This window comes from Zonotrichia albicollis, chromosome 23, assembly GCF_047830755.1.
Source record: "Zonotrichia albicollis isolate bZonAlb1 chromosome 23, bZonAlb1.hap1, whole genome shotgun sequence".
In the NCBI taxonomy this organism is placed as follows: Eukaryota; Metazoa; Chordata; class Aves; order Passeriformes; family Passerellidae; genus Zonotrichia; species Zonotrichia albicollis.
In genome coordinates, this window is record NC_133841.1 from 5,276,894 (window position 1) to 5,289,886 (window position 12,993).

The 12,993-nt window shown below is 63.3% G+C and overlaps 1 protein-coding gene across 1 annotated transcript; it reads right to left on the reverse strand.

Annotated features, from left to right (window-relative positions):
* Window positions 1-354: 354 nt before the first annotated feature.
* Window positions 355-12,786, reverse strand: LOC102068114 (rho GTPase-activating protein 27). The gene is given in 20 exon segments (XM_074557399.1): window positions 355-1,485; window positions 1,597-1,702; window positions 2,170-2,304; window positions 2,427-2,504; window positions 2,782-2,880; window positions 3,560-3,679; window positions 3,773-3,863; window positions 3,942-4,040; window positions 4,416-4,520; window positions 5,764-5,851; window positions 5,948-6,015; window positions 6,104-6,208; window positions 6,468-6,683; window positions 7,868-8,293; window positions 11,398-12,223; window positions 12,476-12,589; window positions 12,591-12,655; window positions 12,658-12,686; window positions 12,689-12,735; window positions 12,737-12,786. Coding segments are annotated over 20 exon segments (3,045 nt in total). The 3' UTR covers window positions 355-1,307.
* Between the last annotated feature and the right edge of the window lie 207 nt (window positions 12,787-12,993).

The following is a 12,993-nucleotide window of genomic DNA, read 5'->3' on the forward strand; positions in this document are numbered from 1 at the left end:
GCTCCAAGGTGGCTCCGGTGCGTCCCAAAGTGGCTCGTTCTCTCCCAAAGTGCTCCTGCTGCACCCTCGAAGCATTGTCTTGTCCCCCTTGCGCCCCCAAATTCCCCCCCTGCATTACACACAGTCCCTTCCCTGTCCCCAGTTGTGTCCCCTTGTGTCCCAGTTGCATCCCAAATTGTCCCTATTGTGTCCCAAACCACTGTCCCGGCACTCCTGAGCAAGTTTTCCTTTGTGTCCTGAAAATCCTTGTGCCCCAAAATGACCCCACTGCACCCCAAAGTGTCTCTGTCTTGTCCCAAAGTGTCCCCACTGCCATCCAGCTTGGCCCCATTACATCCCCATCACACCCCCAAAGTGCCTTGTGTCCCCAGGTGTCCCCTCTGTACCCCAGCCATCCCTGTGTTCCCAACTGCTGCCATGTGCTGTCCTTGCTGTGTGTCAAAGCACAGACATGTGTCCCATGTCCCCACTCCTCCTCCTTGTGTCCCTGCCATGCCCTTTATTGCCCCCACGATGTCCCATAGCACTTTCAGTCATGTCCCTGCCATGTCCTTTATTGTCCCCACAATGTCCCATAGCACTTTCAGTCATGTCCCTTGCCATCCTTGTGTCCCATCCTGTCCTGCTTGTGTCCCAGCTTGTCACCATCAGGACCCAAAGTGCCCCCACCCCAGGAGGTGGCTCTGGATGATGGGAACTCATGTCCCATGACTGCGTGGCTCTCATCATGTCTCGCTGTCTGTGGTGACACTGGTGGTGACACAGTGCTTGGTGACACCAGCCAGGAATGTTGTCCCAGGTCCCCTCATCCTCATGGGATACGAAGGCCATGTGGTGTTGCTGAGGGTCACCAGCAACCAAGGAGCACCAAGCCCTTGTGCCACCCACGTTCCTGGGATGTCCCCTTGTCCTGCCAGCAACACCTGACCCCTGTGTCTGCATGGGCTCTTTATTTGGGATGGCGCAGGGGCTGCAGCCACGGCCCTGCCCGGCCCCTCCCTGCCCACCCACCGACGCCACCAGTGCCCAGCAGGCCCTGCCCGCCGGACCCTCCCTGCTCCGCCCAGCTCCAGGGGGGCACTGCAGGGCTCCACTGACCATGGGGACCCCCAGAGCCCCCCTCACATCCAGCCCCGGTGGGATGGGGTGGCCAAGGAGGATCCCCCAGGAGCCCCTCCCTTGAGCCGGGTCACCACGCTGCCCTCCATGGAGCCACCAGCGAGGTGACACATGGCCAAGTCCTTCCTGGAGACACTGCTCCATCAAGTCCCCACTGCCAGGCTCGTGCCCGCACGTGTCCCCAGGGTTTATCCATCAGGGAAGATGTATCCATAGTGGTTGAGGATGTGCTCCACCACCTGGTTCTGGAAGACCATGTGCATGGCCATGTTGCTCTCCTCGCTGGCCGGCCGCAGCAGCGTGGGGCCGAAGACGATGGCGACGCTCTGCACCGACATGCGGTTCTCCTCCTTGTGCTCCACCACCCTGTGGGACAGGGGACGTGTCACCAGCATGGCCCTGACCCTGGGGCTGTCCCCAGAGTCATGTTCTGCCTTCCTGCACTGGGTTGGGTTTGGGGGAACAAGGGGGTGTCACCTGCAGAGGTGGCGGAAAAGGACCTTCATGGTGTCATGGTGGGCGGGTGGCAGGGACAGCACCAGGTCCCGGATGCATTGGCCCCTCAGGGACAGGTCCTGGATCTCTGCCAGGGAGGGAGGGCACGGTGGGGCGCTGGCTCCAGCACTCACAGCATCCCTGTCCCCACCTCCATTCCCATCCTCATCCCATCCCCATCATCCCCCCTGTCCCAGTTCCTGTCTCCATTCCCATCCCTTTTCTATCTCATTCCTGTCCCCAACCCCATCCTTTTATCCTTCTCCATCCCATCTCTATTCAATCCCATCCATGTCTCCATCTCATCCCATTTCAACCTGATCCTTGTCCCCATCCTATACCTATCTCCACCCCTCCCCATCCCATCCCATCCCACCCCACCCCACCCCATCCCATCCCATCCCATCCCATCCCATCCCATCCCATCCCATCCCATCCCATCCCATCCCATCCCATCCCATCCCATCCCATCCCATCCCATCCCATCCCATCCCATCCCATCCCATCCCACCCCATCCCATCCCATCCCATCCCATCCCATGCCCTGTCCCTCACTGATGGCAGCGATGAACTTGTCGAAGTGGCTGAAGGGGACGAGTGGCTCTGGCAGCTCCCGCAGGAAGAGCTTCAGTGCCCCGGTGACAACATGGATGTCCTCCCAGCGCCCGTCATCCAGGTCCAGCTGCTCGTCTGGGGGTGAGGCAGCATCTCAGCTGTGCCCAGAGCCCCAGGGATGGCTGGGTGGTTCCTGGCTGCCCCCTCCCCTGTCCCTCTGCCCCACTGTCCCCCACTGTCACCGCGGGTGACCGTACCATGCTCCACCTTGTAGCGCAGTTTCTGGATGGTGGCCAGGTTGCCACTGACCCGGTACAGCCCATCGATGTCCAGACCTGGGCAGACGGAGATGGGGGAAAGCTTCCAGTTAAACATGGGAGGGGACATTAGGCACTCTTGTGGGAACTCTGGGTCCCCCTCTGTCCCTGCTGTCCCCTGGAGGATGCCCACAGCCAGGTGGCACATGGTGACAGTGACCAGTACAGCTGTGTTGCTGCCCACAGCAGCCAGCACCAGGCTTCCAAGGAAAACCCAAACATCCCACATAGGCTGTCCCTGGATCTGTCCCCATGTCCCCATGCCGGTGTCCCAGGCTGTCCCTGTCCCCTGTACCTCTCCTCTCCACGGTCCAGATGCACTGCAGGACAAAGCGCGGCACCGTCCCTCGCTCCCGCTCGCACAGCGCCAGCAGCGAGCAGCCAAAAACCTGGTCTGGGAACACAGCAGGGACATGAGCATGGCCAGGGGACACCAGGAGGGTGGCTAGTGGGGGACAGGGCTGGGGACAGAGGGACTTGTTCCCACCAGGGTGGCTGGAGGGATGGGACATCATCAAGATGTTGGGTCAGGCTTGGGCTTGGTCACTCAACCCAGTGTCCCAGTTCCATCCTTGGCCATCCCAGCTCCATCCCTGCCTGTCCCAGCTCCATCCCCAGCTGTCCCAGCTCCATCCTTGGCCGTCCCAGCTCCATCCCTGGCTGTCCCAGCTCCATCCCTGGCTGTCCCAGCTCCATCCTTGGCCATCCCAGCTCCATCCCTGCCTGTCCCAGCTCCATCCTTGGCCATCCCAGCTCCATCCCTTGGCTGTCCCAGCTCCATCCCTTGGCTGTCCCAGCTCCATCCTTGGCCGTCCCAGCTCCATCCCTGGCTGTCCCAGCTCCCCCCCTTGGCCATCCCAGCTCTATCCCTGGCTGTCCCAGCTCTCCCCTTGGCCATCCCAGCTCCATCCCTGGCTGTTCCAGCACCCTCCATCCTGCAGACATCCTGTGGGACTCAGCCCCATTCCAGCACCCACCCGTGACAGGTCCTATCCCTACAGCCCATTCCACTCTGGATTTGCCCTCATCCCAGCCCCATGCCAGCAACCCCCGATCCCGCCCCGCACACCCACCCTTGATGTAGCCCCTCTCCCGCAGCGACTGCATCGTTGGCCGCCTCTGCAGGAACTTGCGGAGTTTGTTCCGGACCCGGTTGGTGTCATTCTCGGCACTGCCCGTCGCCTGTCCGGTCGCTGCTGGAGACATGGGACACATCAGCATCATCCCTAGGTCCCCGCAGGGTGGGTGGCACTGCCAGGCCCCCCGTGCCCATCCCGGGTGCTCACCTGCCCTCCGCTCCTCGCCACCCCCCAGCTTCTCCCGGGAGCCGAACTCAGCCCGAATTTCGGCCTCATCCTCTGCGGAGATGTCGGAGCCCTACGGAAGCGGCACCGTGAGACGCCGGGCCCGGCCCCAGCCCCAGGGCGGCCGCGGGGATTTGGGGGCCCCGCTCACCCTGCGGCCGATGCTGTCGGCGATGGCCTTGTGCCAGGCAGTGATGATCTGCTCCGAGTCGTGCTGGATGAGGAATTCCGAGCCCTCCCGCGTCCTCAGCTGCCGGAGCGACAGACAGAGGTCAGGGAAAGGGCACGGGGCTGCCGCAACCGGGCGGATTTGGGAACCAGGATGTGGCTGAGCCCGACGCCAGCTGAGATGGCACCAAACGGTGCCGTCTGCGGGGAGCTGGAGCGGCTGGAGCGGCTCCTCCCTGTGCAAAGCCCCTCTGGGAGCCAGGACGTCCCTTGGTGGCCTCTCTGTCCCCATCAGAATGGGACAGTGACGGGCAGTGCCAGTCCCTGCACGCCCACCCTGGCACGTCCCCGGCGTCCCCACTGGCATCCCCTGAACTGGGCAGGGGTGGCATTGCCCTGTGGGCCGCGTGTGGACCCTGGGGTGTGAGCAGTGTCCCTCCTGCTGTCACCTGCTCACCTCCAGGACGTTCTTCTTGCTGGACTTGTCCCTGCCGGCCCAGGTGAGGGTGGCCCCGCGCAGCTTCACCGTGTGCTCGGGGGTGGTCAGGGTGCTGGGGTGCCTCTGTGGGGACAAGGGGATGAGGGTGGCACCTGCCCACAGGGGACAGGGACACCGGGATGCTGCTGGGGGGTGTGGGCTGCCCTCCTCCAGAACAGGCAAGGCTGCCAGATGTCCTTTGTGGGAGCCCTTTGTCCCCTCCTATGGTCTCTGCAGGACTAGGACATGGGTGGGGCGAGGATCATGGCCACCAGCTTGGGAACAGCCAGGTCCTAGGGCTGCCATCACCTTGAGGGACATTCCCAGCCCTCCCCAGGGACCCCGGGGGGGGCTCCAGCTTTGGGGTCCCTCTCAGTGACACTGCAGGAATGGAAAGGGTGGCTGCCCACAAGGAGGGGGATTTTGCAGGGGGAGAGCATCAGACCCACTGCTTCTCCCCACGCTCTGGGTTTCGGGGTGCTTTGGCCACCAAGAGCCTCTGCACCCCCAGCCAGAGCCCCGAACCCCCGAGGTGGGGCCAGCACTGTCTCCCCAGCTGTGGGTGCCCTGACTTCCCCCCCTTTCGCTGTCACCACAGGGTGTTGCAAGAGCCACGGCAACTTCTGCACTTCTGCATCCGGACCTGGGCACTGCGGGGGGAGGAGCTGGACCCGGGGTGGGGACTGGGGCCGGCTCTGCTTCCTCCTGCTGGCTCCCACCAGCTCCAGGTGCTCTGACACTGCCACCCCTGCAGGGAGTGAGGGTGTGCTGGGGGGTGAGCTGGGGTCCCTGTGCTGTGGTCCCTGTGCAGGGCACCTGCCCTGCCCTGTGGGTCCTGGTCCCATCCTTCAAGTGCTGATATCCCCCACAGTGCTGGGGGTCTTATTTTTTGGATGCTGGTCCTGTCCCCTGCATGTTTGCCTCAACCTATGGGTGCTGGTCCCATCCTGCAGCTTCAACCCCATCCTGCAGATCCTTGCCCTGTTCTAAGGATGCTGATCCTATCCTGCTGATGCTGGCCCCATTCTGTGGGTGCTGATGCTATCCTGCTGATGCTGACCCCATTCTGTGGGTGCTGGCCATGGTCCCCCTGCTCCAAGAGCCGCTGCACCCCCTAGACACAGCCCTGAACCCCCAACCCAGATGTGAGGCCAGTGCTGTGTTCCCTGTGGGTGTTGCCCCTATCCTGCACACATTGGCCACATCCTGCGAGTCCTTGTCCTGTCCCATGGGTGCTGACCCTGTCCCATGGGTGCTGACCCTGTCCCATGGGTGCTGGCCCTGTCCCATGGGAGCTGCCCCGCCCCAAGGCCACTGGGGCTCTTACCAAGGCACTGGCAGCTGAGTGCTTGGAGTCCTTGAAGAAGGTGAGGATTCCCCCTTCCAGCACTGTCCAGGAGGAGCTCCAGTTCTTCCTGGGGAGGGGAGCAGGGGTCACACAGGGATAGCACAGCCCCTTTTCCCTGCCGGACTCGTGTCTCCAGTGCCAGGGGACACCGGGATGTCCTTACCGGAGCCGCTTCCCTCTGTCCACTGTCTTGGTCCTGTTGAGCACCCCGGCTTTTTCGAGGCTTTTAAACTGGAAAGTGAAGGTGGGGGTGTCAAATTTGGCCCTCGCTCTGCCTGGTGCTGGGGTGAGGGCTGGGTGTTCCTCCCTGGGTGCTCACCTTCTCCTCCCTGCTGCCTGGGACTGGTGACACGGGGCTGTGCCAGGCTGAGAGCCCGCTCTCCTGGCTGGAGCCGCTGCTGGCCCGCTCGTGGCGGGAGGGCACCTGGGCAGGGAGGGCTCAGGTGAAGCTCATGGCATCCCATGGCATCCCCAGAGCCCCTGCAGGCCCTGCTCTGTGGGCTTTGAGGATGTTTATCCCTGGCAGTCATCCCTGTCTGCATCTGTCCCTGTCCCCAGTTCTGTCCCTGTCCTTGTCCATAACCCATCCCTATCCTCATCCCTCTTCCATTTCCTGTCCCTTTCCCTGTCCCCATTCCCATCCCAACCCTGTCCCAGTCCCTGTTCCCATCCCTGTCCCGTACCGTGTCAGGGGCGAAGTGCTCGGGGTAGAACACGAGTCCCTCAGGGTGGCCGTGCCCGTACCAGCCTGGGGACGAGCCCAGCTCCTCGGGGCGCCTCGGGGACAGGCACAGAGAGGCCCTCTGGTCATAGGAGCCCACAGGTGAATAGTCCTCCTCAGGATAACACTCCAGCTCATCTGGAGACAGGTCTGGATAATCCGTTTCTGGAGTGGGTGGCTGGAGAGAAGAGGAAGTTCAAGATCTTGTGCCCAACCAAGAGATCTCCATCTCTGTCTGTCGCCCAGGTGGGCACTGCCCCATCTCCATCATCTCTATTCCCTTCTCTGTCTCCATTCCCATCTCCATCTCAATCCCTGTCTCCATCTCCGTTCCCATTCCTGTTTCTATCTCCAACTCAATCCCGGTATCCATTCTGTTCTCCATCTTCATCTTCATCTTCATTCCCATCTCTGTCTCCCATCTCCAACTTCCTCCCCATCTCCATCTCCATCTCCATCTCCATCTCCATCCCATCCCTGTTTCCATCTCCATTCCCTCTCTTTCTACATTCCTGTATCTGCTCTCATCTCCATCTTTGTTTCCATATTCATCTCCATTTCATCTCCCATCCTTTCTCAATCTTCAGATCTGCCTCCATTTTCATGCCATCGCTGTTTCCATCTGCATTCTCATCCTTTCCTACACCCCTGTATCCATACCCATGCCCATCTTCACCTGTCTCCATTCCCATCTGTCTCAGTTTTCATCTCCATCTCAATCTCCATCTCTATTGCATCTCCCACACCTTTCTCAATCCCAGTCTCTGTCGCTGTCTCCTTTTTCATCCCATCCCTGCCAGGATGCTAGGATTTCCATCTCCATTCCTATTCATGTCTCCAATCGCATCCCTGTCTTCAATCCCATCCCATTTCCATTGCCATTCCTATTCATGTCTCCAATCGCATCCCTGTCTTCAATCCCATCCCTTTTCCATCTCCAATCCCATCCCTGTCTCCATTCCCATCCCTGTCTCCAATCCTATCCCTTTTCCATCTCCATTCCCACCCGTCTCATTCCCATCCATGTCTCCACTCCCATCCCCATCTCCACTCCCATCCTTTTTCCATCTCCATTCCCATCCCTTTTCTATCTCCACTCCCATCCATGTCTCCATTCTCATTTCCATCTCCAATCCCATCCCTGTCCCCACTCCCATTTTCATCTCCATTCCCATCCCTGTATCCAATCCCATCCCCTTTCCATCTCCATTCCCATCCTTTTCTCTAATCCCATCCCTATCTCCAATCCCATCCCCGTCCCCACTCTCATCCCTGTCTCCAAACCCATCCCATTTCCATCCCCATTCCCACCCCTGTGTCCACCCCACCCCAAGCCCTCCCCGCGCCTCGCCGTGTGCTCACCCTCTGCTCCATGGGACCGTACCACGTCCCCCCAGGGAGCCTCTCCCGGGGGCTGCCCGTGTCTCCTGCACTGGGGGGGTCCCACGACGTCTCACCTGTCACCGAATTATAGAAAAAAGTCTGTCCGCTTCCTTGGTCCACGTGCTGTTCCCACGCGGGAAGCTCCGGGCTGTGTGCGAGCGAGGAGGCGGGAGAGGCGCCGGCACTCACTCCGTCGGCCGCCTGCCCGAAGGGACAATCCCACGTGGTCTCGCCCGTCACGGGGTTGTAATAAAACAAATGTCCACTGTCCGTGTCCGTGTGGGTTTCCCAGTCCGACACGGAGCCGCCGGGCTCCTCTGGGGCCGAGCTGGCGGCGGCCTCTGCCCGCAGCTCCTGGATGTTGAGGTAGATGGGATCAGGTGTCTCCTCTGACTCCTTGCGTGCCTGGGGGAACACGGATGTGTCACTGCTGAGCTGGGATGGCATTCCTGGGATGGCATTCCTGGGATGGCACTCCTGGGGTGTCCCCACTGTGGTGTCCAAGTGGCCAATGGGTGAGGCACCGAGGGGTCAGATCCTGCCCTGGCTGCTGGGTCACCAAAAATGACCTAGGCCCCCAAAAAGTGTGGGGCAGGAGATGCCAGTGATGGGAGGCCAGGAGGTGGAGAGGGGCACCCACAGCACCTGGAGTGGGGCAGGGAGCACCCACTGGCACAGGGAGGGACATCGAGGTCCAGCACTTGTGTCACCTGCTGCTGGCAGCACCCTCCCAACCAGCACCATGTCACTGGTACCTGCATGACCCACTGTGTGCAGCACTGCAGCAGCACTGCAGCACTGGCACCAGTGTCACTGCATCATCAGCACCCATGTCACTGGCACCCATGTCACTGGCACCCATGTCACCCACATCATCAACAGCTGTGTCCCTGGTACCTACTCATGCAGCACCTGTGTCACTTGTACCTGCATCACCCACACTTGCATCACTGGTACCTGCATCACCCCCTGGATTCAGCACCCCCATCACTGGTACCTGCTCTCCACAGCACCCCCATCACTGGTACCTGCATCACCTGCTCTCCACAGCAGCCACAGCACTGACACCCAAACCATGAACACCCACAATCTCTGCACTGACACCTGCGGTCCCAACACCTCCAACCTGCTCATCCTCTGCACCCCCAGCCTCTGTGCCCACCCCTCTGGTGGGCACCCCAACACTCACACTCATGTCACCCACACTTGCACCCCTGCACTCATCACCTGCACCCTGGGACATTTCCAGCGCCCACAGCCCCGGCCTCCCGCCCAGAGCCGGATGCTGAACCAGACAGTCCCATCACCACATCCCAAAATAGCACCCCCAGCACCAGCCGGGCTGACCCCACCCGTGGGGACGCCGGGGTAGGGGGATGTGTCCCCTGGGACCAGGAGGGTGCTGCCAGCAGGGAACCCCCTCCTGTCACCCTTTGATCTCCCCAGCTTTACAGTCTGAGTTTCTCAGTAATGGCTGTGGGGACAAAGGTCCCGACTGCAGCCAGCCCTGCCCATCACCCCGAGGGAGGTGACAGTCGGTGCACTGTCCTTGGGAACACCCTGGATCAGAGTGGGACAGCAGCCTGATGACACCCCTCATCCTCCCCCCATCACCCCACAACCCCCCCACCCTGGTGAGCAGGGCCAGAAACTGCCGGGGGTCTGCCCTGCTCCTGGGGACAAGGGACATGGGGGTGGCAATGGGGCATCCCTGGTTCCGAGCCCCCCCAGCACCTCTCTGTCCCCTATGGGGGCATCCCTGGGGGTTTCTCACCCCCGGGGGGGTACTGTGTGCCCCCTCCCCACTTTGGGATGAGCATTGTGGCACCCTCCAGCACCCACAAACTCCCAGGGAAAGCCGAGGAGCTGCCTGGCAAGGGGTGACCCCAAAACACCCCCCTGTCCCCCGCTGGGAGCACCCTTGGGTGCTGCCTACCTTCCCCAGGTGCAGCAGCTGCCGTGCCCTGCTCCAGGCCTGCCGGGACCCCCCTGGCGCCCGGTCACCCATGGCGGTGACACCGGGGTGGGGACCCCGTGGGGACCCCGTGGGGACAGCGCGAGGCCCCGGTCCCGCCGCTGGCGCCCTGAGCCGGGCCCTGCACCCACCGAGCTTCCTGCCGGGGCTCGAGGAGCGGAAGAGACGCCCAGGGCGGAACCGGCTCCTCTCGGGGCTGTTGTCACCCGGCACCCACAACCTGCCACTCGTCACCCGCTCCAGCAAAGCCCAGGCCACCCAGGAGCTGCTCCAGGGTGATGCTGAGCAAGAATTGCACTGGGGTGATTTTGGGTGCCCCATCTGGTGTCACACTGCTCAAATGGACGCTGATCTGGAGCTGCTGTGTCCCCACAACACTGGGATCATCCCATCCCATCCGGTGCAGATGGTGGCAGGACTGATGCCACCATGGTCCTGCCATGCCCGATGGTTTTGGCACTGGTTGGATTTGGGCAGGAAGGGGAATGTTCCCGTGTTGGCACTGGGGCTGGGGACTATGCTGGGTCACCCCCAGAGGGGGCTCAGTGGCTTTGGGTGTGCAAAGGGCACAGCTGGGGGTACAAGGTATAAAATGGGGTGGAAATGAGGTGAAAATGGGGTGGCAATGGGCTGTAAACCACAGCCCCCCACCACCAGTACCCCATTTCCTCCAGCAACTCCCCCAGGTGCACAATCCCTCCAGCCCCCCTGGAAGTGGGGGACACCCAGGCCGGGGGTGCTGCAGGTGCCCGGGGTCACTCCGAAGTGAGGGGCTGGGGACAAGTGAGGAGTGGACAAGGTCGGGAGTGGCCCCACCCCTGTGCCGGCGCTGCCTCACCCTGTGCACCCCGGCCCGCCACGGTGGCCGGCGGGGACCCCCACCCTTGGGTGCCCCCTCGGGGAGGTGCAGCCCAGGGGGTGCTGGGCACAGCCCTTTGCTACTTACAGGTGTGGGGTGAGCGTGGCTTTGGGGTGTCGGGGCGCCGGCCTGTGCCGGGGAGCACCCAGCACACACCTCGGTCAATGGGTGCTGCGCCCAGGTGAGGCTCCCGCCCCGGCAGGGAGGAGCTGCCGCGCTTCCCTGTTAACCCTTTGTGCCTCCTCTCACCCCGGAATGCTCCGGGATCCTGAGGGATCACTGCAAACCCCCCCAGAGACCACGGGGTTCTGCAGAATAGGGGAATGAGAAAGCCCAGGGGTGCCCATGAGGGTGGGGAAACTGAGGCACGGGCCTGGGCCTGAGGGTGGAGGGTCAATGGGCTCCCTCACACCTTCGAAATGGTTAATTCTGCCAAGCCCCTATGGTGGGGTCACCTGCAGGTTTGTCCCATGGGGTCAGCTCGGTGGGGAGACTTTGGGGGTCCCAGCAGTGGCTGTGGGGCCGGGGTGTCACCCCACTCTGTGCCGGGGGTCACAGGCCATGGTGGGGGGACACGGCCACTGAATCAGCGGAGAGGGCGACGCTCAACACCCCTACCCGCTAACCCCCCCCTCAACGCAGCCTTTGGGGACAGCAGCGGGGATGTCACCGTACCTGAGCCGCGGGGCCGGCCCCCGGCCACCTCCTGGCCGCGTCCCTGTCCTTGCCGGGGGCGCAGAGGGTCTCGGAGCGGCTCTTCCCGAGCGGCCGAGCGTGTCCTGGGGGGTCCCCGCGTGTCCCCATGGCAGCAGTGGCACCGCGAGGTGCCGGTGTCACCCGCGCCAGGTCATCCAGGGAGTGCGAGGGTCTCACGGGCTCGGCCGGGCGCGGGGTCAGCCCCGGGAGGACCCGAAAAGAGCTGAGTGATGGTGGTGAGTCCCTCCTGGGCACCGAGTCCCTCCTGGGCACCGAGTCCTTCCTGGGCACCGAGACATTCTTGGGCACCGAATCCTTCTGGAGCATCGAGTCCCTCCTGGGCACCGAGTCCTTCCTGGGCACCGAATCCTGGAGCACCGAGTCCCTCCTGGGCACCGAGTCCCTCCTGGGCACCGAGTCCCTCCTGGGCACCGGGCATCCTCCCGCCGGCTCCCCCGGCTCGGCGGCGCCGATGAACCGATACTCGTAGGCTGGCGGGGGCTGAGGGACGAGCGCGGCCGGCTCTGTCGCAGCGTGTCCCGATGGCGGGGGGTCAAGCGGGGCTGGGGCAGCGATGGGCGGCAGCTCCTTCACGTACTGGGCCGGGATGTAGAAGGGCCGGGCGTCCCCGCTCCTGCGGACGTGCCACCAGTGCGGGTTGGTGCGTTTGAGCAGCACATAGCGCTCGTTGGGTTTGATGGAGACCAAGGTGCCGTCCTTGGCGCGGTACTCGAAGCCGTACTCCACCAGCACCAGCGCCTCCTCCGCCGGCCCCGCCGCCTCCATGGCCTCCCCGCGCCTCCGCCTGCGGGACACGGGGCAGGGGAAGGTGACGGCAGCGCCCAAACCCTCCAGGGCCGAGCACCCCCTAACTCAGCTCCCTCGAGGTCCCCGCTGAGCTGCCGCCCTACGCGGCGGGCTCGCAACCCGCCCGAACCTGCTGGAACAGCCTGGGGTCACCGCCACCATCGTTGCCACCGTGCCCCAGACCCCAAAGGCACCGAGCCCCAAAGGCCCCGAGCCCCAAAGGCACCGAATCCCCGGTCCCCGCTCTCACCTGCGGCCGGCGCTGGGGCGGGGGCGCGCCCGCAGTGCCGCTCGTGCCCGCGCCGGGCCGGTCCCGACTCGCCCGGTTTCCGCCGCCGCCTCGACGAGAGACGGGGCCGGGCTGCGCGGCGGGTGCGTGCCCGGCCCCCGCTGCTGCTCGGGGTGCTGGGCGCGCCCTGTCCCCTCGGCGGGCGGGACGGGACGGTGGCGGACGGGACCCGAGGAAACGGCTCCTCGGGAGGTTCCTGCCGCAGGAAGGGCCCAGCCCCGCTGCTGCCGGATCCGGCACGGCCTCCCTGGGCAGTGGGATGGGGACCCCATTAGGGGGGCCCCGTGGGAGCTGCCCTGCCCTGGTTTTTGTCCCCGTGCACCCCAGGGAGTTCTGCTGTAGGTGGGCACATCCCAAGTCTTCCAAGCACAGGAGTGGTGGGGAAAACAACAATGGGAGAAGCTGACACTAGTGGGGAGCAGCTGGAAAGGAAAATGGGGCACGGAAATGGGAAAGGGACCCCCAACCACTTCCCCATC